General features: G+C 45.7%; 1 protein-coding gene and 1 long non-coding RNA gene across 3 annotated transcripts in view; one reads left to right on the top strand and one right to left on the bottom strand.

Annotated features, from left to right (window-relative positions):
* Window positions 1-23,066, top strand: part of Alpk2 (alpha-kinase 2) — a 130,398-nt gene that overhangs the window by 20,748 nt on the left and 86,584 nt on the right. For both annotated transcript variants that reach the window (XR_015642434.1, NM_001432471.1), the window contains 1 exon segment: window positions 20,730-22,425. Coding sequence is in view for 1 of the 2 variants with exons in the window: in NM_001432471.1 (NP_001419400.1) it covers window positions 20,730-22,425 (1,696 nt within the window). In the remaining variant the exon portion in view is untranslated.
* On the bottom strand, window positions 227-21,387 carry LOC108348801 (uncharacterized). The gene is made up of 5 exons (XR_015642607.1): window positions 21,328-21,387; window positions 20,711-20,869; window positions 6,964-7,080; window positions 1,259-3,563; window positions 227-610 (listed from the first exon to the last, which is right to left on the bottom strand). It is a non-coding gene; the product is annotated as an uncharacterized LOC108348801 (long non-coding RNA).

Below are 23,066 nucleotides of genomic sequence, written 5' to 3'. Positions count from 1 at the left end.
ATTCTCACAGAGCACTCACTCCAGCATGGAGGACAGGCAGTAGTAAGCAAACAGAGCCGTTCTGTGTGTCAAATACATCTAGCAGGCCCCCAATTTGTCATTTGTGTCCCTCAAGCAAGGCTTCTTCATTCCAATCTGGCCAAGGCCTATCGATATTGATTGATGTCAGTCGTAGGTGATGCTGTAGAAAGAAGCTCACCAAGATTCTTTTTTTTTTATTTTTTATTTTATTTATTTATTTATTTATTTTTTTTGCTCACCAAGATTCTAAACCTTCATTTCCCGGGGGGAGCTGAGGGGTTCAGCCGTCTTGAAAAAGACTGACACCCAGCAAGCTTTAGGTTAATTGGGGCTGGGGAAGGTCCCAGCTACCAAAGCCATCTTGCCCTTGCTGCCCCTGAGAGCAGACAGCACAGAAAGTCTCAGTCCCTTTTGACCATGCCTAGCCATAATCAAAGGTAAGAACTCTAGGTTTGCCAGGAGTGTCTTAGGACCAAGGTCGGGGAAGCTGCAAGCTCTCATGTAGCACCAAGTGCAGGCTTTCCAGAGAGACAACATTTCTTCACGGTTCAAACAGCCTCCGAGCAACTTCTCAGCTTCGACTACTGACCTAGACATAGTGAAAGCTTTGCTGAAACACTCCACTCCAACCCAGACACAAAGGCTTGAATTAATACATTTCACCTCAAGCCAGACATAAAGGCTTTACAATACACGTCAGTGTGTCTGTCCTTCCACATTTCTGCTTCATTCATTGGAATCTACCTTAGGTTCACAGGCAGTTCTGGGAACCTGAGCTCTTTTTCAGCCTTAAGCACTCTCTCCACTTTTGATCTTAGTGCATAGACCTCCCTATGGATGCTTGTTTATTGAGCCTGTCAGGATCGATGGGTAGTTCAGGAGATTGTGGGTCTCACAGATTCTGGGAACTCTCTTCGTTTCACACAGACACCGCTCAGGAAAATAAATGATAATTTATATGCATGCCTTCCGAAGATCACACGTCAACTGTTTAATGTTAGCCTCAAAGCATTTCACCATTACCAATGCATGGTAATCTGCCAGATTGCCTCATATGCTACCTGAATTTGAACTTGGAATCATTAAAAGCGATTTCTGGGTCTTCAGAGGCACTTGCCTCTCCAGGACTCTCAGAGGTGAGAAGTTCCAATCAGTGGTTCTGCTCTGTGGTGGTTTTAGTTACTTTTTTCATGGCTGTGACGGAATACTGGATGGGAACAAGGGAGGAGGGACTCACCACTTTCAGAGGACACAGCTCATTGTGGAGGAGAAAGCTTGATGGGGTGACTTTGTCTGAGGCTGTGGGAACTTCTCACATCTTGATGGATCAAGAAGTAGAGACTAGGACCAGGAAAAGACATATAACCTTCAAATGCCAGCCCCCAGTGACGGCCCCTTCCTTCATCCCAACACCACAACCTCTAACACAGCCTCGCCATACGTTTAAACACATGGGTCTTTGTGTGGTGATGTTTCAGACTGAAACCATACCAGGATCAACCACTCCGACGCTGGGTTTGCTGGCATTTGGCTTTTCCCTCCTTTCATTACCTGGTGGGACTCCTCTATCCACACCGCCAATTCACCTCAAGGTCTCATTCCGGGAGAGATATATCAGTGCCTATCCAGCTACAGGTCAAGAGTGCTTGCCAGGGAAGAGAGACAGAGAGCCAAAAAAATCATCGGAGAGAGAAACATCAGTCATAACATTAACACCTGCATACAATTTGAAAATGCAGTGGGTTTTTTTTTTCCTTAAAGATATAGGAATTGGGAGGGGTGAATGTTTTCTACCTCATAGAGAAAGCAAACAGCACCAATATGTGGACAAGTTGGAAACCATGTGACATTTTGTGAGTATTATTTAAAGATAAAAATACGTCCAAGCCCAACATCCAGAGAGAGAGAGAGAGAGAGAGAGAGAGAGAGAGAGAGAGAGAGAGAGAGATCCCCTTCTAGTTAGGACTTTCTTTTTTTTCGGAGCTGGGGACCGAACCCAGGGCCTTGCGCTTCCTAGGCAAGCGCTCTACCACTGAGCTAAATCCCCAGCTAGTTAGGACTTTCATTGCAGCGATGAACTACATGACCAAAAGCAACTTGGGCAATATAAGATTCATTTGGCTTACTTTTGCACATCACTGCTCATCCCTGAAGGAAGTCAGGACAGGAACTCAAACAGGGTAAGAACCTCGAGACAGGAGCTGATGCAGAGGCTATGGAGGGGTGCTGCTTACTGGCTTGCTCCCATGACTTACTCGGCCTGCTTTGTTATTAGACCCCAGGATCACTAGTTCAGAGACGGCCCCACCCACGATAGGCTGGGCCCTCTACATCGATTACTAATTAAGAAAATGCACTCCCAGCTTGTATACAGCCTTGCATACAGAAAGGAGGGAAAATACCTTATGGAGGTATTTCCTCAGTTGAAGCTTCCACCTTGCTGATGACCCTGCTTATGTTAAGTTTAACATAAAACTAACCATCACAGATCCTTTTTATTTTTGCCACAAGAAGTGTTTTAGTTGTTTTTTATTTTTAATTTTTTAGACAGGGTCTTACTATGTGGCCCTTGGAACTCACTATGTGGTCCAGGCTCACAAGAGGCATTTTTTGAAGGTCCTTGTCACATCCTGCCATGTTGAGAGAGAGAGAGAGAGAGAGAGAGAGAGAGAGAGAGAGAGAGAGAGAGAGCAGAAATAAGATGAGAATGGAAAGTGGCCCCTCTTGCACACTCATTAACTTTGCTCCAGCATTGGCTGGGCTGAGGCAAGCCTAAAAGCTTACACAGACACAAGCTAATGTGCCCACACAATATGCAGATGAATATTATCCCCCACCCATATCTATATACACTTCGAACCTTGGACTAGAACCTCATTTGAAAATAATGTCTTTGCACTCATAATTGAGCTTATATAGGATTAGAGTAAGCTCCAAACTGATGACCAATGTCCATAGAGAAAGGGAAATCAGGGACATGGCTAGGAAAACAGCCAGAGATGGGTGCTGAGAAAGAGGGTGAAGCAGCTAGAAACTAAGGATTGCCCAAGACGGCCAGCAAGGCAACCGCAAAGGATGACTCTTCCCAGAGCTTCAGGGGAAGTTCGACTTTAATGGCACTTACACCTTGGACTTCCAGATGTACATTTCAATCCTCCAGATGCTTGGAAGAATACATTTCTCTTGCTTGTATTGGTTTGTGGAGATCTGTTACTACAGTCTTAGCAAACAGTCCTCGGATATGCGGGGCATCTGAGCAGTCAACCAAGAAGAACGCTGTCCTCAGTCCATCCAGACACAGGGCAGCTGCATCTTATAACATAACACTGGCTCTCAGAACATACCCAGAGCTTGTCCAGGTCACCTGGGAGTCATCTGCAGGTCAACGTCAAAGGATAGTTTCCAACCGTGTCCTAAACTGGACATTGGCCACCTTTCTGGCACTATAGACAATCAATGTATAAGGCAAGAACATTTCGGCTCTCAGCTTCGGAGGGTCTGGCCCATGATTGGTGGAGAGGTGGTGCATCATGACGGAGCTCCTGGAACACACGGAGCGAGAACATCCACCTCAGGCCCAAGGGCACAAGGGAGAGAGGAAGCACCTGGAATCCTGTAACTCACCTCAAGGGCATTCTTCATGCTCAATCATGAAGTTTGAGCCAGTGTGAGTTCTGGTTGACCTAAAAGGTCCAAGATACTTTTACCCCCATGTCTGATAGCTGACATTGCTAGGTGACTCCTACACACTGACTCCTGTCCTCGTAGGAGGCAGAAACTGACTTTCAGGACAGGGACCAGAGCTATAGGGCCTCTGGTGTTCACTCAAACACCCAAACCACCACATTACTGTGACCAAAGACAGACACGGGACACCTCAAATTGAAGACGAGAACACAGACTACTCTTCTGAAGAATGAAGTAATGAAGTCATATGTCAGCGAGGAGTACCTACTTGGATTGGGGAATGAACGGCCGAATGTTTTTGAAAAGAATTTGTGTATGTATGTGTGTCATGTGAGGTATGGAAGACAGAGGGTATTGGGTGTCCTGGATCTGGAGTTAAAGTCAGCTCTGAGCTACCCAATGTGGTCCTCTGGAAAAGCAGTATATACTCTTAACCACCGAGCTGTCTTTCTAGCCCTGCCACAGTCAAATGTTATATTCTATTTCATTGTCCATGCATGGACTGTTTAGAGGATCTTTATAAATGTCTATCTCCACGTGTCCCTGTCCCACGTAAAACAAAGCCAACCAAACCCCGCACTCCCTGTGACTACCCTTTTCTGTGGAATAATTTTTATCAATTCTTAATCCGTTCATTTATTCAACAAGCAGAGTGCTTAATGTGTTTTAATCACAGATCAGGTAAAGGAGTGCTGAGTCTTTCAGGATGTCACATTCTGTTGCAGGAAACAGACATAAAAATAAGTGACTATTTATTAGAAGAAAAGCTGCATTATTTATTATACTACAGACATTGGGTTTTATTATTATGTGATTTTATATCATAACTATATTTGAAAGTTTGTTTTAAAGGTGAATCTGAGACTTTGGTAATTTATCAGCTATAGCAATTATTCTCTCTCTCTCTCTCTCTCTCTGTCTCTCTCTCTCTGTGTATGTGTGTGCACGCATGTACACACATGTGTATGTGTGTGTGTTTAGGTATGGGTATGTACAGCTGTTTGTACATTTCCACATGTTTGTGCACATGCACATGCATGTGGAGGCAGACTCGAGGTTATCTAGCATCATTCTTCAATGATTTCCCCACTTCTTCACCTCAAGCCTTTATACGGTGTTCTCACTGAACCTGAAGCTCATTGATTGGTCCAGATTGTCTGGCAGCAAGGTCCTGGGAAGTCTGCCCTTTCTACCCCACTAGCACTATGGTTATAGGTAACCACTTTTATGTGGGTGCTGAGAATATGAACTCTGGTCCTCGTGTTTGCACAGAAACCCCTTTAACAACTGAGCATCTCTCCAGCCCTAGCAGTTAAATTTCATGAACCTTGGGACATGGGCCACATTCCTTAGGCTACTCTGGTCTGAGACTTCAGCATCAGAACTTGTTGTCTGTCCCTGTGACTTTGTCCAGTTCCCTAGAGGCACATCAGTCCTCTCCTATACACAATCACCCAAGAACATCTCAACCCTCTCAGGTAACCCAAGGCCCTGAGCATCTAACTATGAATGAAATTGGATGGTACCCAAGACTCAGTTAAAGACATCCTTATTTCAAAGGGAATATCTCAAAACACACACCCTGCTTACATTAGAATTGTTATTTTAAGTCAACCCTTTACAGAACACAGGGTTTTATTTCCTAAATTAAGAGAAAAATCTGAGGTCAACTCATCACATTACTATCTCAAGCTACCTTAAAATCCTTTTGTTTTGTTTGTTGGTTGGTTGGTTGGTTTTGGGAGAGAGGATCTCACTGTGTAGCCCCTTGCTGTCCTAGAACTCTCTATGTAGACCAGACTGGCCTTGAACATACAGAGATCCTCTTGCCTCTGTCTCTGCCTTCAGAGTGCTGGGATTAAAGGCATGCACTGCCACACCAAGAGAATGCTTTTGAGACAGATTAAAACTGATATCTTAGGGATAAGAAAGCTAGCTAGCTTGGAGCGCCAGCACTTTTCTTCTCGGTTCTTTCTTGTTGGAGGTGAAATACCAACAACGTGCTTTGTCAAGACCTCACCGGGTAGAAATAAAGATGACTGAACTTCATTATGTCTTGGCTAAGTGCTGATGGCTTTCACCCAAGTCTGGAAAGCATTTTGTGAACTCGGCGTTCTGTGTGCTTAAGTAGGTGTAACAAGTCTTAAGGATGACTGGGAGAACTTTCCGGCACCTAAAGGGCCTCTCTTCCCAGCATGGGGCTTCCCAGACATTCTTCCTGAATGAATTCAGAAGGTGTGCCTCATATCCACTACTCATATCCACTTACTCTCACCATGCCGAGAGGCCTACTTGAATGGGTTCTGAGGGTCTGACGAGAACCTCCCATTTAGTCTCTGGGGTGATGGATTCCTTCCGAGAATTCCCTGTCCGTCATCGCTTCCCGGTTGTGACTTCAGAAGGTGAGGATCTCAGAGAATGGTCATAAGCCAGCCCTTAGAACATTTACTCATCTTTCCCCAGAGACAGGCATTTGGTAGCTCTCCTCATGATGGTGCTAACCCTTTGGAACAGGTCGTGTTGAGTCTTGTGGGTAGGTGACAGATTGACTCAAGAACCTCTCTTCTGACCTTGGAACAGTCAGGGAAAGGCTCACTCATCAATTGATACTGTAAATGTGCTGACTCTTACAGGGTCCCTCCATCAACATTTCCTTCCATGGGAAGCCCCATGCTGGGAAGAGTATGAGGCACAGTCTTGGTCCTCCATGGTAATCAGAGTCACAGTCTAGAGTCACTGAAGATGGAGACTCAACGATGTAGAAACCACAGCATTCTAGCACTGAAGAGAGTTTGGCCAACACCCTCCAAGACTCTTAGTAAGAGTGGATGGCACGGTTGAGGCAGAGCTGGAACCAAATCGGGCCAATGATTTAGCAGGATCATAGAGACTGGGACAGGACAAGCTATGAGGGTGTATAGGACTGTGAGACTGAGGCAAGATGGAGGCTGGGGGACATGTGTCTTTGTGACGACCAGCTCCAGCCATAGTTTCTCCTTGACATGCATACAGCAAAGAGCATCTCACCAAAGCCTGTACTCCTTCTCTGTTGTACATTAGAGTCTAGAAGTGTCTCCTCACCTTTCCTGGCTTGTGATAAACCCTCACTTTGTGGTAGAGCTATCTCTTGATCCCGTGTCCCCATTCAGTTTGCCTTTAGGCCATATCACCTTTGCTTCCTGCCTGGCCTTCTCCCTTGTTCTGGCCCTGTTGTCTCTGAGTCCTATGATATCAGGTCAATTGTAAACCTCCTACCTTGAGATATCAGGTCAGGCTCAGCTGGACTCCTGCTGAATAGGAAGGCCAGAGCTCTGAGAACTTTTTGGAGCTCATTTTGGAACATGCCACACAGAAACCTGGAGATGAGATAGCCTGTGAGGGGGATATGAATATGAGAAGGTCTGACCGATTCTGCCTGTCTTAATCAGCTTGAGATGGCCAACAAAATGCCATAGATGGAATGGCTTAAACACACAAATGCATTTCTTAATACTCTGGAGGTTTGGAAACCCAAGATTAGTGTGTACTGTAGTCAAGGTCTCAATGTGGCAATGGTCTAGTGAGGGTCTTCTTCCTGGATTGTAGAAATCCACCATCTCACTTCGAGAGACAGAAAGCATAATTCTTCTGTGTCTTCATGTAAGGGCACTAATCCTGTCGCAAGGGCCCCAGCCTCATGAACTTAACTAAACCAATCACTTCTATCTGCAAATGCTACAATATTGAAGTCTAAAGCTTCAGATTACGAATTTGACATGGTAGACACCATTCAGTAGGCATCATTCTGCCAAATACAAGAGTTGTCTTGGTGATATTCAGGGACAGGCTGAAACAGGCCAGAAAGTATGGACAGGGACCCCTTGCTTCAGAATTAGAGATTTGAAGCATTCTCTGATGCCCTATTGGAAACCTAGGAAGCCACTCTGTATCAGATGCTGGTGTTCAAATCTTTGCTGCACTTCTTACTAGAAAAGGCCGTTTATAAACATTATCTGCTTCAGTTTCCACATCTGCAAGGTGGAAATAATAGTAGTGATTACCTTGCAGAGTTGAGTAAAGAGAAAGCAAGGTAACGCACATGGGAAAGGCTTTTTGAACAGCGATCGCCATTAGTGAATGCTGAGTAAATGGTATTTCTTTATCTGAGGTCCTCTGAGTGCTGTAAGACACACACATAGTCACTCTTGGTTGTGAGAATGTGGAACCTGGCTTCCTGGCCTGAGCATTTCAGAAAAGATGGGACAAAATATGCTTCTGAATGCTTGACAGGAATCTTGGGGTGTTCTGTATAGCTGGTAAAGAGTGACTCCTTCTGTGGGTGCTAGGAAACCAGGCTCAGGCCAGGAATGTAGGGGTCTACTTGGTAGGACTCATTCTCGGAAGGAGTGTGGGTGTTGGAGCAACAAGACAGTCCAAGTCTTCAGAGCATTAACTGTGTTCTGAGCTGTTTCGGAGCTGAGGGATGTAAAAGAGGTCTCGTAGAAAATCCCAACCATATGGCCTTGACCCTTGGCCATGCCCTTTCTCCTCCCTCTAATGTTCTCTCTCAATACAGCTTCAGCTTCATTAAAAGATTTACGCAATCACATATCCCACCCCTAACCAACCATTTAAAACAGCACTGCCTGCCACCAGCATGATCTACCCCTCATGACTTACTTTTCTTCTCTCGTAGCACACAACACCATATGTGTGTGTTGCCTAGATATACTCATGGTTTTCTCTGTGTACACATGGCACCTATATGTGTGCATGCGTTGACATCTAACATATCAGGTATATTTAAATACACACACACACACACACACACACACACACACACACACACACAAGCACATGCATGAGTCCAATGGAACCATGACCATGCATGAGTCCAATGGAACCATGACCATGCATGAGTCCAATGGAACCATGACCATGCATGAGTCCAATGGAACCATGACCATGCATGAGTCCAATGGAACCATGACCATGCATGAGTCCAATGGAACCATGACCATGCATGAGTCCAATGGAACCATGACCATGATCAAGGTTTTCCTCACTTCAGTTTGGGTGAAGTTTCCTCACTTCAGTTTGGGTACCACTGTGTATCATTCTCTACACCTGCTCATGGACATTTGAGTTATTCCCAGGAGTGACGCCTACTTGTCTGCGACTCTGTTTATTGTGACTCTGCCTACTGGGGTGGGATTCACATGGAATGGAAATACCATGGGAAATCAGACTGGTCCTGCCCGTTCCAGCACCAACTGCTGCGGGGTCTCTTAGCTGGCAATTAATAAAGTTTCGTGGACTGGTTACAGTTGCATCCAGTGTTTTATTCTGATCTTTAGAGGCTTGCCCAAAGGGAGGGCAAGAGCTATTCCATACGTAGCTACCCAAGACTGGGAAGATGATTTGAGTTATGGTGTGCCTCCTGGTGATTGGCTATCGGTACTTTGGAGAGATGTCGTTTAAAGGCATTATGAAGGATGAGCCATTTTAAAAGGCCCTCTGCTATAGCCACAGAGCACCACTGGGTTGGTCACTTTTGTCATCATCTGAGCAGCAGGATAAGAAGCCCCTGGGCATTCTGTGGCTGTCCTGTCCTTGTCATCCTGCATACCCTGGCTGCCCCAACAGGTGGATGTTCTTCCTCCAATTAGGGTTGCCGGTTATCCCCACCTAGCCTCCTGCCAGCCGCCACACCCGCCCCACTGTTTGTCTCTCTGCCTAACAGTTGCTGCTTTGCCCTCATTTGCCTAGCGGATACCAGAGATGACAGCGAGGTTGACACCCGAGATGCTTGGTTAGGAAACCATAACTGGTCACAAGTAGGCACCAAGGCCCCAGCAGAGCAGCAGGCAAGGACAAGCAATTAAGTTAGAATTGATTTCCTCCCTGCTCAGGTCTGAGCCGGTTTTCTACAATCTTACCTTGTTCATCATCATGGAGGTCATCATTATTATTAGTGGTGCTGGGGTTGGAATTTAGGGCCCCTTGTGTGAATTGAGCCAGTTCATGAGATGAGAGAGTTCTAGGTTCTGCTGGTTTTGCGCCTCCTTCTCTCTTGGATCCAGTAATTAGCTTCGATATTTATTTGTTTGCTTTTTAAAGCAACACTGATCCTGGGCAGCCATGGAGTTCTTTGTACATGGTGGTGGCTTGCAGGCGCTGACTGGGAATCCAGCCCAACTTAGCAGCAAGCCAAGTGACAGCTGGCGGTTTTCTGAAAATTTAACAAGGGGCCTTTCACCTTTCTTGAGCTCATGGTGTCAACAGAGCTGGGAGCGACTCTTGACTTTGCTGATTGATTTCAGACCATGAGCATCAAGCATCCCTCGGGACTAGTTACCATGACGGAAACCCCTCACCAACTCTGGACCTATCCAATCAATGCCTCAACTTTAATAGGACCTCGGGGGACTTATGAGAATGGGTAAACTTGAGAATTGGCCAACTCTTGGCTACTCACAGTCCTGGGAGGCCAAACCACACTGATGCTCATTCCCTTCCACTCACCAATATGTTTTTGTTGGTCAAATACAACTGGTCAGGCCCACTTGCGCCTCTCTCTCTCTCTCTCTCTCTCTCTCTCTCTCTCCCCCCTCTCTGTCTGAGTGTATGTGTGTGTGTGTGTGTGTGTGTGTGTGTGTGTGTGTGTGTGTGAGAGAGAGAGAGAGAGAGAGAGAGAGAGAGAGAGAGAGAGAGATCGTGTAAAAGCCAGGATGGATTATTCCTAAAGAATGATGAACTGTAGGTTGACCTCTGAGCTCCACACGCATGTGCACACATGTTCACATAGGTGCACACTTGCAGCTGCTGACTCCATGAGCATGCTCTTCCTTTAAGCATGGTCACTCCCAGGCCTACAGAGTCAGTTAATATCTACAGTTGTTAAGAAGCTTATCCGGTGTCACCCAGCACATGGCTACCTGGGACCAAGACCCCAGGCATACATGCTCCTGTCCCTTAGCCACGGGTGCACTCTGCGAAGAGAAAAAGCAAGCCCACCTTACAATTTACTCTTACATAGTTCCTGATGTCTCCTCTGTGTCTCCCATGTTATGCTTCATGTAGCTGCCCTTCTTCTGGGACTGCCACTCCAGTGCATTGTTTTACAAACCTTCACACATGATCTGAACCATTTTACTGCTCTGGTACATCAGCCCAGAATACCTTCCCTCCTTTCCCACACAACCTAAGTTTAATCCTTCCCCACCGGGTTCGAGTTCCCCATGCTGGCCCCACTCCCTGAAGATCCAGGCCACCTTGACCTCTCCCCTGCTAACCACCAGAAGTCTCAGCATGCCTTCTGGAATTTGATGACACTTGAGGTTGTAAATCATGGCCTGTCACCTTATTTCATTCCTGAAGTGGTAACTCAGCTACCCTAGGGGAGCAACTAAATCTTACGCTGATTTTTTTTTTTAATTTCCATTATCAAGTCCCGTGGCATGGACTGGGAATGCAGTGTTGGTTATATGGGAGAGTAGCATGTTCCTGTTCAGTCAGGGCCACAGGTCTTATTACAGAGCAAGAACCTTCCCTTCCCACCTCTAATCACTGCAGTAGAATTATCTTACAGAATTGTCTTCTGTTCTGACCTGAATGGATCTTTAATCTGCTTTTCACTGAGTTCTAAACCCCTCAGTGTGGGATGGAAAACATTTCCCCAACTTGGCTTTGTCTTTTCTGGGCAGGTGACCATATCTCTTGATTCATCTGGGTCAGCTTTAGGTTTTTCCAGCATGGTTAACAATCTCTGTTGTTTTGGGGTGGGGGTGGGGGTGTTAAGAAGATCACCTTTCAAACTTTAATGTGGCCTGAGAGCTATCTCAAATGAGAGACTGAGTTTTTGATCCTCAGAACCCATGTTTAAAAAAAAAAAGTTGGACAAAGTGGCATTCGTTTCCAATGCCAGTGCTGGGGAGGTGGAGGCAGAGGACTCTAGAGCTCGATACCCAGTTAGCCTACCCTAATCAGTAAACTCCAGTGGGCCAGTAAGAGACCGTGTCTCAAAAAACAAGGCGGACATCTCCTGAGTACTGACACCTAAGGTTGACTTCTGGCTTCCACACATATGTGCATGCACCCCTCATGTGCGCGCGCGCACACACACACACACACACACACACACACACACACACACACACTGATTAAAATAAAGTGTCTCAATTAAATAATAAATAGTGGAATTTCCCTATATGCCTACTGTCTTAGCTAGGGTTTTACTGCTGTGAACAGACACCATGACCAAGACAACTCTTATAAGGACAACATTTAACTGGGGCTGGCTTACAGGTTCAGAGGCTCAGTCCATTATCATCAAGGCAGGAGCATGGCAGTGTCCAGGCAGGCATGGTGCAGGAGGAGCTAAGAGTTCTACAGCTTTATCTGAAGGCTGCTAGCAGGACACTGGCTCTCAGGCGGTTAGGACAAGGTCTTAAAGTCCACACCTACAGTGACACACCTACTCCAACAAGGCCACACCTCTAAATAGTGCCACTCCTTGGCTAAGCATATTCAAACCATGACACCTACCTAGCCCTGTCCCCCAGAACATAGTCAAATATTTCCTGTGAATACTTGGATGTTTCCTCTGTTTAAGTTTTTCCTTTTGTCTGGAGCAATAACTCTACTTTCCCAGGCCTGGGCAAATGTCCCCATCTTTCCCTACAAAATCAGACTATGCCTGATTTCTTGGGCCTGTTTCAGCTGCTAAGTTACACAGGAACCCCTCCCCCCCCCGACTTCTCCTTCTCCCTTTCCTCCCCTCCCCCTTCTTGTACCTGGCATCCAGAATCCATGTATTTGGCATGACTTTTTAGTGGTCCTTAGTAGGCCCGGCCCTGTCCTATATTGTAGCTATTTGTATAGATATTTCATGTTTCCTTCGTAGATGGGAAGGTAGGTCCTATAGAAATTGCCTAGGAGTTAAACATCTCCCCGCCCCCCTCACTTAGTAGTCACACACTGTGGTGGCTTGAATGAGAATGTTCCCCCATAAGCTCAGATGTTTGAATACTTGTTCCCCACTTGGTGGCACTGTTCGGGTAGACTTAGGAGGCGTGGCTTTGCTAGAGGAAGTATGTCACTGTGGGCAGGCTTTAATGTTTAAAAGCCACACACCATTCCCGGTTTGCCTTTTGCTTCCTGTATTCAGTTCAAGATGTGAGCTCCCATCTTCTAGCTCCAACCATCATGTCTCCATTCAGCCATCGTGGACTTTTATCCCTCTAGAACAGTAAGCCCAAATAAACATTTCCTTCTGTCAGTTGCTTTGGTCATGGTGTTTTATCACAGCAACAGAAGTAACTAACACAGTCAGCATGTATATAGACATTCCCTATCAGGTTTTATCTAGGAGCAGGAACAGGAGCAGGAGGAGCAGGAGCAGAGGGAGGAACAAGAGGAGGAGGAGGAGGAACAGGAGAAACAGGAGGAGGAGGAGGAAGAAGAGGAGGAGGAGCAACAGCAGCAGCAGGAGGAGTAGGAGCAGGAGGAGGAGGAGGAAGAAGAGGAGGAAGAGGAGGAAATAATCTCCCAATTTTGTCTTCTTCCTTTAGCTATTTTGAATAACCTAAGGAAGATCACTGACAGCCACAAGGAGCCAGGTATTAAAATACAGACTCGTAGCCTAAGAAAACAGGATGACCTTAACCTGGTCCTGTGACAGGACAAGGACACAGATGTCACCATGCAGTTATTTATTGAGCTATCTTCTCTCTTCTCTGCTGGTGGCATGCCCAGGCCAGGCTCAGGCGATCCACAGCCTGACTGCAGGGTGAAGACCTGCAGATGTTTCCTTCCCAGCTTTCTCTCTCTTCCACTGCAAAGCAAGGCTCACAGTGGCATAGCATAGTCATGGCCCAGGGTGGCGGCTCACACTCTGGACCTAGAGAGAGTCGAAGTTTTACCTCTAGCCAGGAAACACAGTTTGATTTGCAGACAATTCCTGTTGCTGGGAGGATGGCATCTGGCAAATGGCCTCAGCACAGAGGCTAAGGAAGAACAGCAGCTATGGCTGGAATAACTCAGTTTTCAACCAGCATGAGAGCTTCTGCCCTGACACTGTGTTTCAGACTGTGTGCCCCAGACTGGCCTCAAACTTACTGTGAATTTGAGATGATCTTGATCTTCTTCCCTCTGCCCGCAAAGAGTTAGAATTATAAGTGTGTACAGCCCAATGTGATAGCTAATTTTGAGTCAACTTAACACAAGCTAATATCACTGGAGAGGAGGGAACCTCAATTAAGAAAATGCCTCCAGACTAAGCCACTACCCAAAGACTATACATGGACTGACCCTGGGCTCCAACCTCATAGGTAGCAATGAATAGCCCAGTAAGAGCACCAGTGGAAGGGGAAGCCCTTGGTCCTGCCAAGACTGAACCCCCAGTGAAGGTGATTGTTGGGGAGAGGATGGGGAATGGAATACCGCCAATGTTTGCTTGGAAACTGGGAAAGGTAATAACAATTGAAATGTAAATAAGAAATAACCAATTTAATAAAGATAGAGAAAAGGAAAAGAAAAAAGAAAAAAGAAAAGAAAATGCCTCCATAAGATTTGGCTATAGGCGAGTCTGTAGGGCATTTTCTTAATCAGTGATTGATGGGGGAGGGTCCAGACCATTGTGGGTGGGGCCATCCCTAGGCTAGTGGTCCTGGGTGGTTTAAGGAAGCAGAGTGAACAAGCAAGCCAGCAAGCAGCACCCCTCCATGACCTCTGCATCAGCTCCTGCCCCAGGTTCCTGCCCTGCCTGAGTCCTGTCCTGACTTCCTTCAGTGATGAACGGTGATGTGGAAGCATAAGTCAAATAAACCCTTTTCTCTTTAACTTGTTTCTGGTCATGGTGTACATCACAGCATGCTCAGCCTATTGAAGCAGGCAGCCTTCTCCTGCCCCCAATTCTATCAGACCCGACCATGATAACCATGGAATCAGGATCTCTGGGCATAGAGTCTAGGCATAAGTTTGCTTTCCCCTTATAAGTCAGGAAAACCAAAGATATGAAGTTCTCTGTCTAAGAAGGTGCATAAATGGTGAGGCCAAGCAAAACCACCATCCTACCAGGTGAGTCTTCCAGGGCTCAACAGCCAGGTATGCTGAGAGGACAGTGTGGTATTGCTTTCCTTAGAGAACAGCATAAGTCACTGACTGCCCAGTGTGTCCCCTGAAACTCTTGTGTTTACTCAATCCCCTTTGGGAATGGTTAAGGTAAAAAACGTTTATTATAATACATAAATTTTAAGCTGGGAACAGTGATGCATGTCTTTAATCCCAGCACTAGAGAGGCAGAGGCAGGTGAATCTCTGTGAGTTTGAGGCCAGCCTGGCTTATAGAGTGAGTTTCAGGATACACACATACACACACACACACACACACACACACACACACACACACACACTATACATATGTACACACATACATATAAATACACACGCATATGAATTTATGTTATATATGTTATGACTATATGACTATATGTTAAATTGTATATTAAACAATATATACATTTAAACATGTGTATACACATTATTTGTCCTCTTCAGTGTGTTGACCTGTACACTGATAAATTGGTTGATGCCTCTGAGACCAATGAAGGCAGCAGCCCCAAGCTGTGTTTGCGGTTGTAGAATTCTTTACTGCCATATTGCTGTGTCTAAAGCCAGCAGAGTATTATTTAATGCTGACTTTTGTGAGCACATAGAACCCAACCAGTTCTATTAGATCTTAATAACTCGTAAGAGCCCCCTTAATAACTATGCTAGCAGACAGAATTCATACTCACAAACCCACTGCCAGACTCCCTGGATAGTGACTGAAAGCATAGGTATTACGGTCTGACTTGCAAGCCAAACTGGCCACCTGTTTTGATAGAGCTTGATTTTTACTCAAAAAGAAAAAAAAAAAAAAAAAAGGTCAGGGACTGGGGTGTGTCCATGATAAAACGTGTGTGTGCAAGTGTGAAAACCTGACTCAAGTTCCTCAGCATCTACACAAAGGTGAACAGAGCGGCCATCCCCAGCAGGCCCCAGAAAAATGGGTTGTGGGTACCGGCATCTCTGGAAGCTGGCAGGCCAGCTAGCCGATGCCACAACGATCAACAGGAGACCCCGTTTCAAACAGTAGGGAAGACAAGGCTATCCCTTGACCTCTACGCGCCAGTACAACACACACAAGCGCATGCCCATTTAAAGAAATAGATATTTCGAGAATGTCTAGAAATAGATAAATGATGTTTAGCAGATATTTCCTTAGGGGGGAAAATGGGCAAAGTAAACCTACTTCTTCAAGGAAAGCTGAAAGTGTCAGTGACTGGTTATAAAGTCCAACCCTTTCCACTCAATATTCAGCACCTCTCTGAACTAGCGCCTTCCAGTTTCCTCAGATATTCTTGCCCCCTAAGCGCTCTCTCTTCTGGCATTCTTCTCGTGCGTGCCTGTGTGAGGACAGATTCTCTTCACCTACTAAAAGAGTGTATTGCATCACACTGCCTGCAGACCCAGATCCAAATCCCCAGCTGTCTCCCATTAAGCCTCATGTTAAAGAACCTGGGAAAGTATGAAACCGTGTCCTTCATAAAATTTCACTTTGTGGGGCTGGGGATTTGGCTCAGTGGTAGAGCGCTTTCCTAGCAAGCACAAGGCCCTGGGTTCGGTCCCCAGCTCTGAAAAAAAGAAAAAGAAAAAAATTTTCACTTTGTTTTGGAAAATATGCTTAGTGTTTAAAATAAACATCCTATATATGCTAAGGTACGATGGATTAATTTTAAATTAAATAAATAAACAAATATTTTAATTTCGTCTTTTCATTTTGATGTAATGTTGACAGACCCAGGCCACATTTACAAAGGTGCTCTGGTATCCTCAGTTGATTTGAACGATATAAAGGAGTCTCGATACCAAAATGGTCTCACCATCTCTACTGTGGTATGACTCTGGGGGTACAGACTCAGAAGCCCCATCTAGTTACAGAAATTTGGACTGCTTTTCTTTAATAAGGAAATGATTAATTTAAAAAGAGCCTAGAGAATTCAAGTTAAGACTGCATCACGCCAAGTGATCATGGCCCACACCTTTAATTCCAGCACTTGGGAGAGCTCTGTGAATTTGAGGCCAGCCTGGTCTACAGAGTGAGTTCCAGGACAGCCAGGGCCACACAGAGAAACCCTGTTTCAAAAAACCAAAAAGAAAACAACAACAACAACAACAACTTTCTAACAGGACTGCCTCCCTCAGCTAAAAGGAAGGGCCCACGGGATGGAATTCAATCCATGAATTGTTCAGAGAATTCCTTCTTGGTGCATTTATGTAGGAACCACTATGAGGCCCACAGGTCTCTCTGCCAGCATCTTTAGAAGTTTCTACATCCCTTACATGATTTTAGCTGGAAAACTGACACCTTTTCTTTGAACTTCCTTTTTCCCATTCCAGAATGCATGGTACAGCATTGCATGGAATGCCTCTCTGGGGTGGCCAGGAATGGACAGGATCTCTCACATCTCCTCAGCTCATTTCAGTTCTTAACATAATGCCAGGTGGCAACACATAGTTCCTATGAGATTGCTAAATGACGATTAGGGTGAAGGATTTGCATTGAAATGCTTCATTGACACAATGTTTCTCCTCAGTCTTCTCTAAGCATACACAGATGTAGGCATCAGAGTCTGAAGGTTCCACTTGTTTATCCCGAGTTGTATGGTTTCTTCCCTTCATCGTTTTGGAGGAATTACTTAACTCGTTTGCACCCCAGTTTTGCATGTGGGGTGTCACTAAACTGTTTTAACATAGAAGCATCCAACAGACACCAGTATTTTGCCCAGCGTTCTGCTCCTTTTTCTGTGGAGTGCTTACATCAACCACATAGCAAAACACAAAGCATTCATTAGCCATTGGGAAGATGGTTCTGTTAATCCAATTCCTTTCCTTCTTCACTCAATGTATGGAGGGAGGAGTGGAAATTTTTTATCGATTAAAACATGTGCAGTAAAAGAATTTCCAGCTAAATTATGACAACCTGATATGTTTAATTTAGTTTTTAACTTATTTTTAATTCAGTTACTTTCTCCATTTAAAAATTTTATGGGGCTGGGGATTTAGCTCAGTGGTAGAGCGCTTACCTAGGAAGCACAAGGCCCTGGGTTCGGTCCCCAGCTCCGAAAAAAAGAACTAAAAAAAAAATTTTATATTTATTTTCTGTCCTCTATACATACTTAATATATTTTTAGGCAAAACCTTGCTAGGAAGCCCACAGTGGTTTTCAATCTGCAATCTTCCTGCCTCAGCCTCCCGAATGCTAGGATTACACATGTGTGACGTCATACCTGGTTCTCACTGGGTCTCAAGACTTATCTTTGTTCTCCTGTGGCTCTGTGTGCCTCCTGGCCTGGATTTCTTTTCACTTCCCCTCCACACTGGTCATGGAACCTTCAGGGTTTCTCTGGCACCAGCAGATCAGAGTATTTGAATGACCTGGGATTTCTGTCATCCCCAAAGTTCTCTGATGCTTCCTGTAAACTGCTAACCGAGGGCAGGTCCCCAGGAATGAATTGCAAAGGTTCGTGAAGGAGACGATGGGTGTAAAACTGCTGCGAAGGCCACTTTTTATCAGGTGAAAGTTTGGTTTTAGCTGGAGAGATGTGAGCCTAACTGATGAGGACAAGGAAGGGCAGCAGTGGGTGGGACTTGGTAGCCCACATCAGAATGATGCCTGTCTTTGAGAAGATATTTTAATTCCTCCATCTAGAAATGGTGATTTATGAAATTCAATTTTTTTTATTAACTTGAGTATTTCTTATATACATTTCGAGTGTTATTCCCTTTCCCGGTTTCCGGGCAAACATCCCCTCCCCCTCCCCTTCTTTATGGGTGTTCCCCTCCCCATCCTCCCCCCATTACCGCCCTCCCCCCAACAATCTAGTTCACTGGGGGTTCAGTCTTAGCAGGACCCAGGGCTTCCCCTTCCACTGGTGCTCTTACTAGGATATACATTGCTACCTATGGGGTCAGAGTCCAGGGTCAGTCCATGTATAGTCTTTAGATAGTGGCTTAGTCCCTGGAAGCTCTGGTTGCTTGGCATTGTTGTACATATGGGGTCTCAAGCCCCTTCAAGCCCTTCCAGTTCTTTCTCTGAAATTCAATGTTTTTTTTTTTTTTTTTTTGGTTCTTTTTTTTCGGAGCTGGGGACCGAACCCAGGGCCTTGCGCTTCCTAGGTAAGCGCTCTACCACTGAGCTAAATCCCCAGCCCCTAAATTCAATGTTTTTAAAAGTAATTTCACTTATTTGTCTTATGTGTATTGATGCTTTGTTTCCATGTGTGATTGGGTACCTTGTATGTGCCTGGTGTCTGCAGAGACAAAAAAAAAAAAAAAAAAAAAAAAAGGGCCTCAGATCCCCTGGGACTGGAATTTCAGATGGTTGTGAGCCACTAGGTGGGTGCTGGGGATTGAACTTGGGTCCTTTGGGAGAGCAGACTGACTGTATGATTAGCCATTGAGCTGTCTCTTAGGCCCTAGATTTAAGAATTTTTAAATAGAATTCTCAGGATCCTTCCCCCTCACTCTTTGTTTTATTTTGTTTGAAATGGGTTCTTACTTTACAGCCCAGTGTGCCCTTCAACTTTCTGTCACTCGATGTCTTAACCTTCCCACTGCTAGAGTCACGAGTGTGAGCCACCATGCATGGCAAGTTGTCAGGATGTCCTATACACTGGGGAGCTAAAGGTGACTTGGCCTTGACATTTGGTGTTCTTGAAGAAGACTCTGGCAAAGAGTTTCTGCTTCATCCAGACCTGAATAAGTGTGTGAGACAGGCTGCTGCCTTAAGCTCTCCTTCCCAAGCTGTTACCCAGGGCAGAGTGTAGGTCATGGCTAAGATCAAGCCATCTAGAAGCTGGCCACCCAAACAAGGCATCCTTGAAGTTCTTTCTGACTAGGTAAGCAAGACTTCCCTCCAAGCCCCCATGATGAACGAACATATGTTGGGTGAGAAGGCAAAGAGCTTCCCTCAGAGAGGGTGAAGAAGGATCCAAACTACAGTATCTGAACTATATATATAAAATGGTCTAACTTGGCCCTCTGGAGTTAGATAATTTTACATATATTACATAGGAAACAGTTGGTGAAAAATCTAAGCATTTCTTAAGTTCAAGCTAGACCCCCCCCCCCCAGCTCTCACTTTCTGAATCTATGACTTCTAAGCCGGATGTTACCCTGTGCAAAACCAGCTACATTACAATACAGCCAAATAGACTCAGCAGGAACTTACTTTATACAACCGTACCAAGCTATTATTGGGACTTCGTGGCCTTCGGAAGGATCCAGGCAGGGGATGAGTCAGTGAGACATTGTCAGATGCAGGCTCCGTTCGTCCGTGTGGCTCCAGTCAATTCAGAAAAGAGCCACAGGAGGGCTGTCCCTCTTGGAACGGGGAGTGCAAGCCCAGTTTGATCCAGAGTTCTTTCCTGCTGGGCCAAAGCAGGACACCTGACCTGATCCGTTAGTCAAGGTGACATATGGACAGAGGTTTCCAGCCACTGGAGCTCATGGCTGCGAATTAGATTTTTTTAGTCATTTCAAGGGAGAAATGACCTTTCTACATATAACCCTATTGTGATGTTGTTATATGTATGGATGTTCTTGCTAAGAAATAGCTCTTCTTGGAGGGAGGAACAGAAGGGGAAATGACATAATTATATTAGTCTAAAAAAAAGTAAGACATTATTATTTTTCAAAGTTGTGTGCCTTCTTGGTATGGTCTTTAAAAAGAGCCTCTGTTTCCGGTGCTGTTTTAGAATGCTGCAGTAGAATGACTTTATTTCTAGTGTACCCTGTCTTTGAAATTCACACGCACAATGCTCTTTGAAATTCACAAGCACTGAACCTAACTTAAACAGCTAGATTTTTTTAAAAAAGTGGGATATAAAAAGAATTCCTTCTTAGTATTCTTTGAGCTGGACTTTTTCTCCAACAAGAAGAAGTGACAGATGTCGGTGTGTAAGCCCCCACTTACCTACCTGTGTATCTTCCTCCTAGCTGTGCCCAGAGCGACGCTGCGGTTTATCAGGTCTCAGCGAGAAGCTGCGTGGGGATGATCTGCTGTTCAGCCTCCCTGGAGGTCCAGTGTCTGCAGGACCCACAGGTCTCTCCTGATCCAGGAGGTGGCGGGGACGTGGCTGGGGAGCGTGAAACAGAGATACGTGAAGAAGACAGCACACGCCGCACAGACGAGAAGTGGAACCCTTGTAAAACAGAAGAAAGTATGGCCGCAGGGGCTTACATGTCAACTCATTCCTCCCCAGACAAATTCGACCCCTCGTGCTCACCCCAGATAGTGGTCAGTCATGACTCTGCTGTTTCCGATTCTGAGAATCCCCAATACGTTAAAGAGGCAAGACAAAGGACAGAGCCTTTCAATTCAGATAACATGCAAGCAAGTTCCTTTAATTCAAATATTGAGAAGCAAGATGTATCCCAGCTCAGGACGGCCCATGCCACTGTGTCAGGGTTAACTGGTGATGGCCTAGGACATGAAGAACCTAATGAGAGTGTCACCCCTAGTCACCAAACCCCCAAAGCACAGAAATATATCAGCTTCAGTCTTCCACTGCCCGAGGCAACCCTGTATCCTTACCCCAGCGACAGCAACTCCATCAACATGCAGCCGGGACCCCAGGTTCCCAGCGAAGACTCTGACAGTGACTACGAACTTTGCCCAGAGATAACCCTAACGTACACGGAAGAGTTTTCGGATGATGACCTGGAGTATCTGGAATGTTCCGATGTTATGACGGATTACTCTAATGCGGTTTGGCAAAGGAACCTGCAGGGGACTGACCGAGTTTTTTTATTAGAAAGCGATGACGAAGAGATGGAATTCAATGAGTGTGGTCCCGGTGGGTGTGAGCATTTCTTCAGTGAAATGGGTTGTGGGCCTCAGGTGTCGGGTGGCATGTGGTCTATGAATGTCGCCACTGGCTTCTGTAGCTATCGCTCACAACCCCAGGAAGTGGGGGACAGGAGCAGCGGAACCTCCAGGCATAGCCCATTACCCCTGCATTCAGAAATGACTCTTACCCTGGGACCTCACCAGGACGGAATAGCTACGATGACAGAACCGGGGAGGGCTCCACTCCCCACTGCTTCCGAGGCTGTTGAAAATGATTGTTCAGGAATTCGGGGAGAAACCAGAGACAAGCCTGAAGCAGGAGAGGAATTCTCCAGTGACAATCTACAGACCATGGATAAGGCAGAGACAGAGGCATCGGCGAAGCCCTTGTCTGGGGGCTCAGATAAGTCAGAGGCGAAGCAGGGTTTGAAAAGCCTGGCTGGGGAACGCACGGAAGAAAAATACCCAGGCAGCAGGAAGACAGCCCTGAGACCCACCAGGGCGAGGTGGCCCGGAATGAAGGCAAATGTCAAGAAGCAGCTGCTGAAAGACGGTCCCCCAAAAGGCACTCTTGATCCCCTTCCCAAGGAACCAACAAAGCAGCCCTTAACCAGGAGCTATGGACAAGAACCTGCACACACAGAGACGGGAGCTCCTGGCTGGAATTCCCACTTCCGAGAAGTGTGTATTCCTCTTCCTGCAGAGCAAGACTCCAAAACCCCTCGACCACCAGCAGACCCACTTTCAAAGGAAGGGGATAGCAGCTTCGAGGGAGGAGGAGCACTGCTTAGTACGTTATCTGAAGCAAGCCAGATTCCAGACCAGACCGCCGGCCGTCTTCAGGTAAGATCCACTTTTGTAAAACTCCAAAAGGTGGTGTGTGTGTGTGTGTGTGTGTGTGTGTGTGTGTGTGTGTGTGTGTGTGTGTGTGTGGTGTTCTTCACTTCACACTCGTAATTCTTTATACTATAATGTAAATCAAAATATATATTCCAGTGCTGTCGGGGCACTTGCGAGAGACAGCTGCTGTTTCTTCGGGGAGGAAGGAAATCTGGCTTTGAAAAAAGGCCCAGATAAACCCTAAGCCATCCTAATTATAGCATAAGAGTCGTGGGGGTGAGAAGCTCTAATGGGGTTCTGGACAGCTGGAAAAAGAAACCTGATATTTTGCCTGCTGCATGCGTTTTACTAGGTAGGCTGTGCCCGCCACTCTCAAACCTTCCTAAGTAAAAGGAAAGGTACAGACTTTAAGGGGAGGGGGAACCCATTCTTTTTGGTAATTTTTTTTCAGGCATTTTCTTTCTTGAAAACAGTTGACTTCGGCTTTATTCTGGTGAGACTGAAAAAACGTACAGGATCCATTTGCCACACTGGAGAAAGTAGGCAGTCGATCTTGCCGTCCGAAAGGAAGTTTTTGATTAGATGTTTGCTTTATTTTGCTTTCCTTAGACCACAGCATATAAGAGGGCCAGGAAAGTGCCAAA

The sequence above is a fragment of the Rattus norvegicus genome, chromosome 18, assembly GCF_021556685.1.
Source record: "Rattus norvegicus strain SHRSP/BbbUtx chromosome 18, alternate assembly SHRSP_T2T, whole genome shotgun sequence".
NCBI classification, from domain to species: Eukaryota; Metazoa; Chordata; class Mammalia; order Rodentia; family Muridae; genus Rattus; species Rattus norvegicus.
This window is presented reverse-complemented; position numbering and strand designations above follow the sequence as displayed.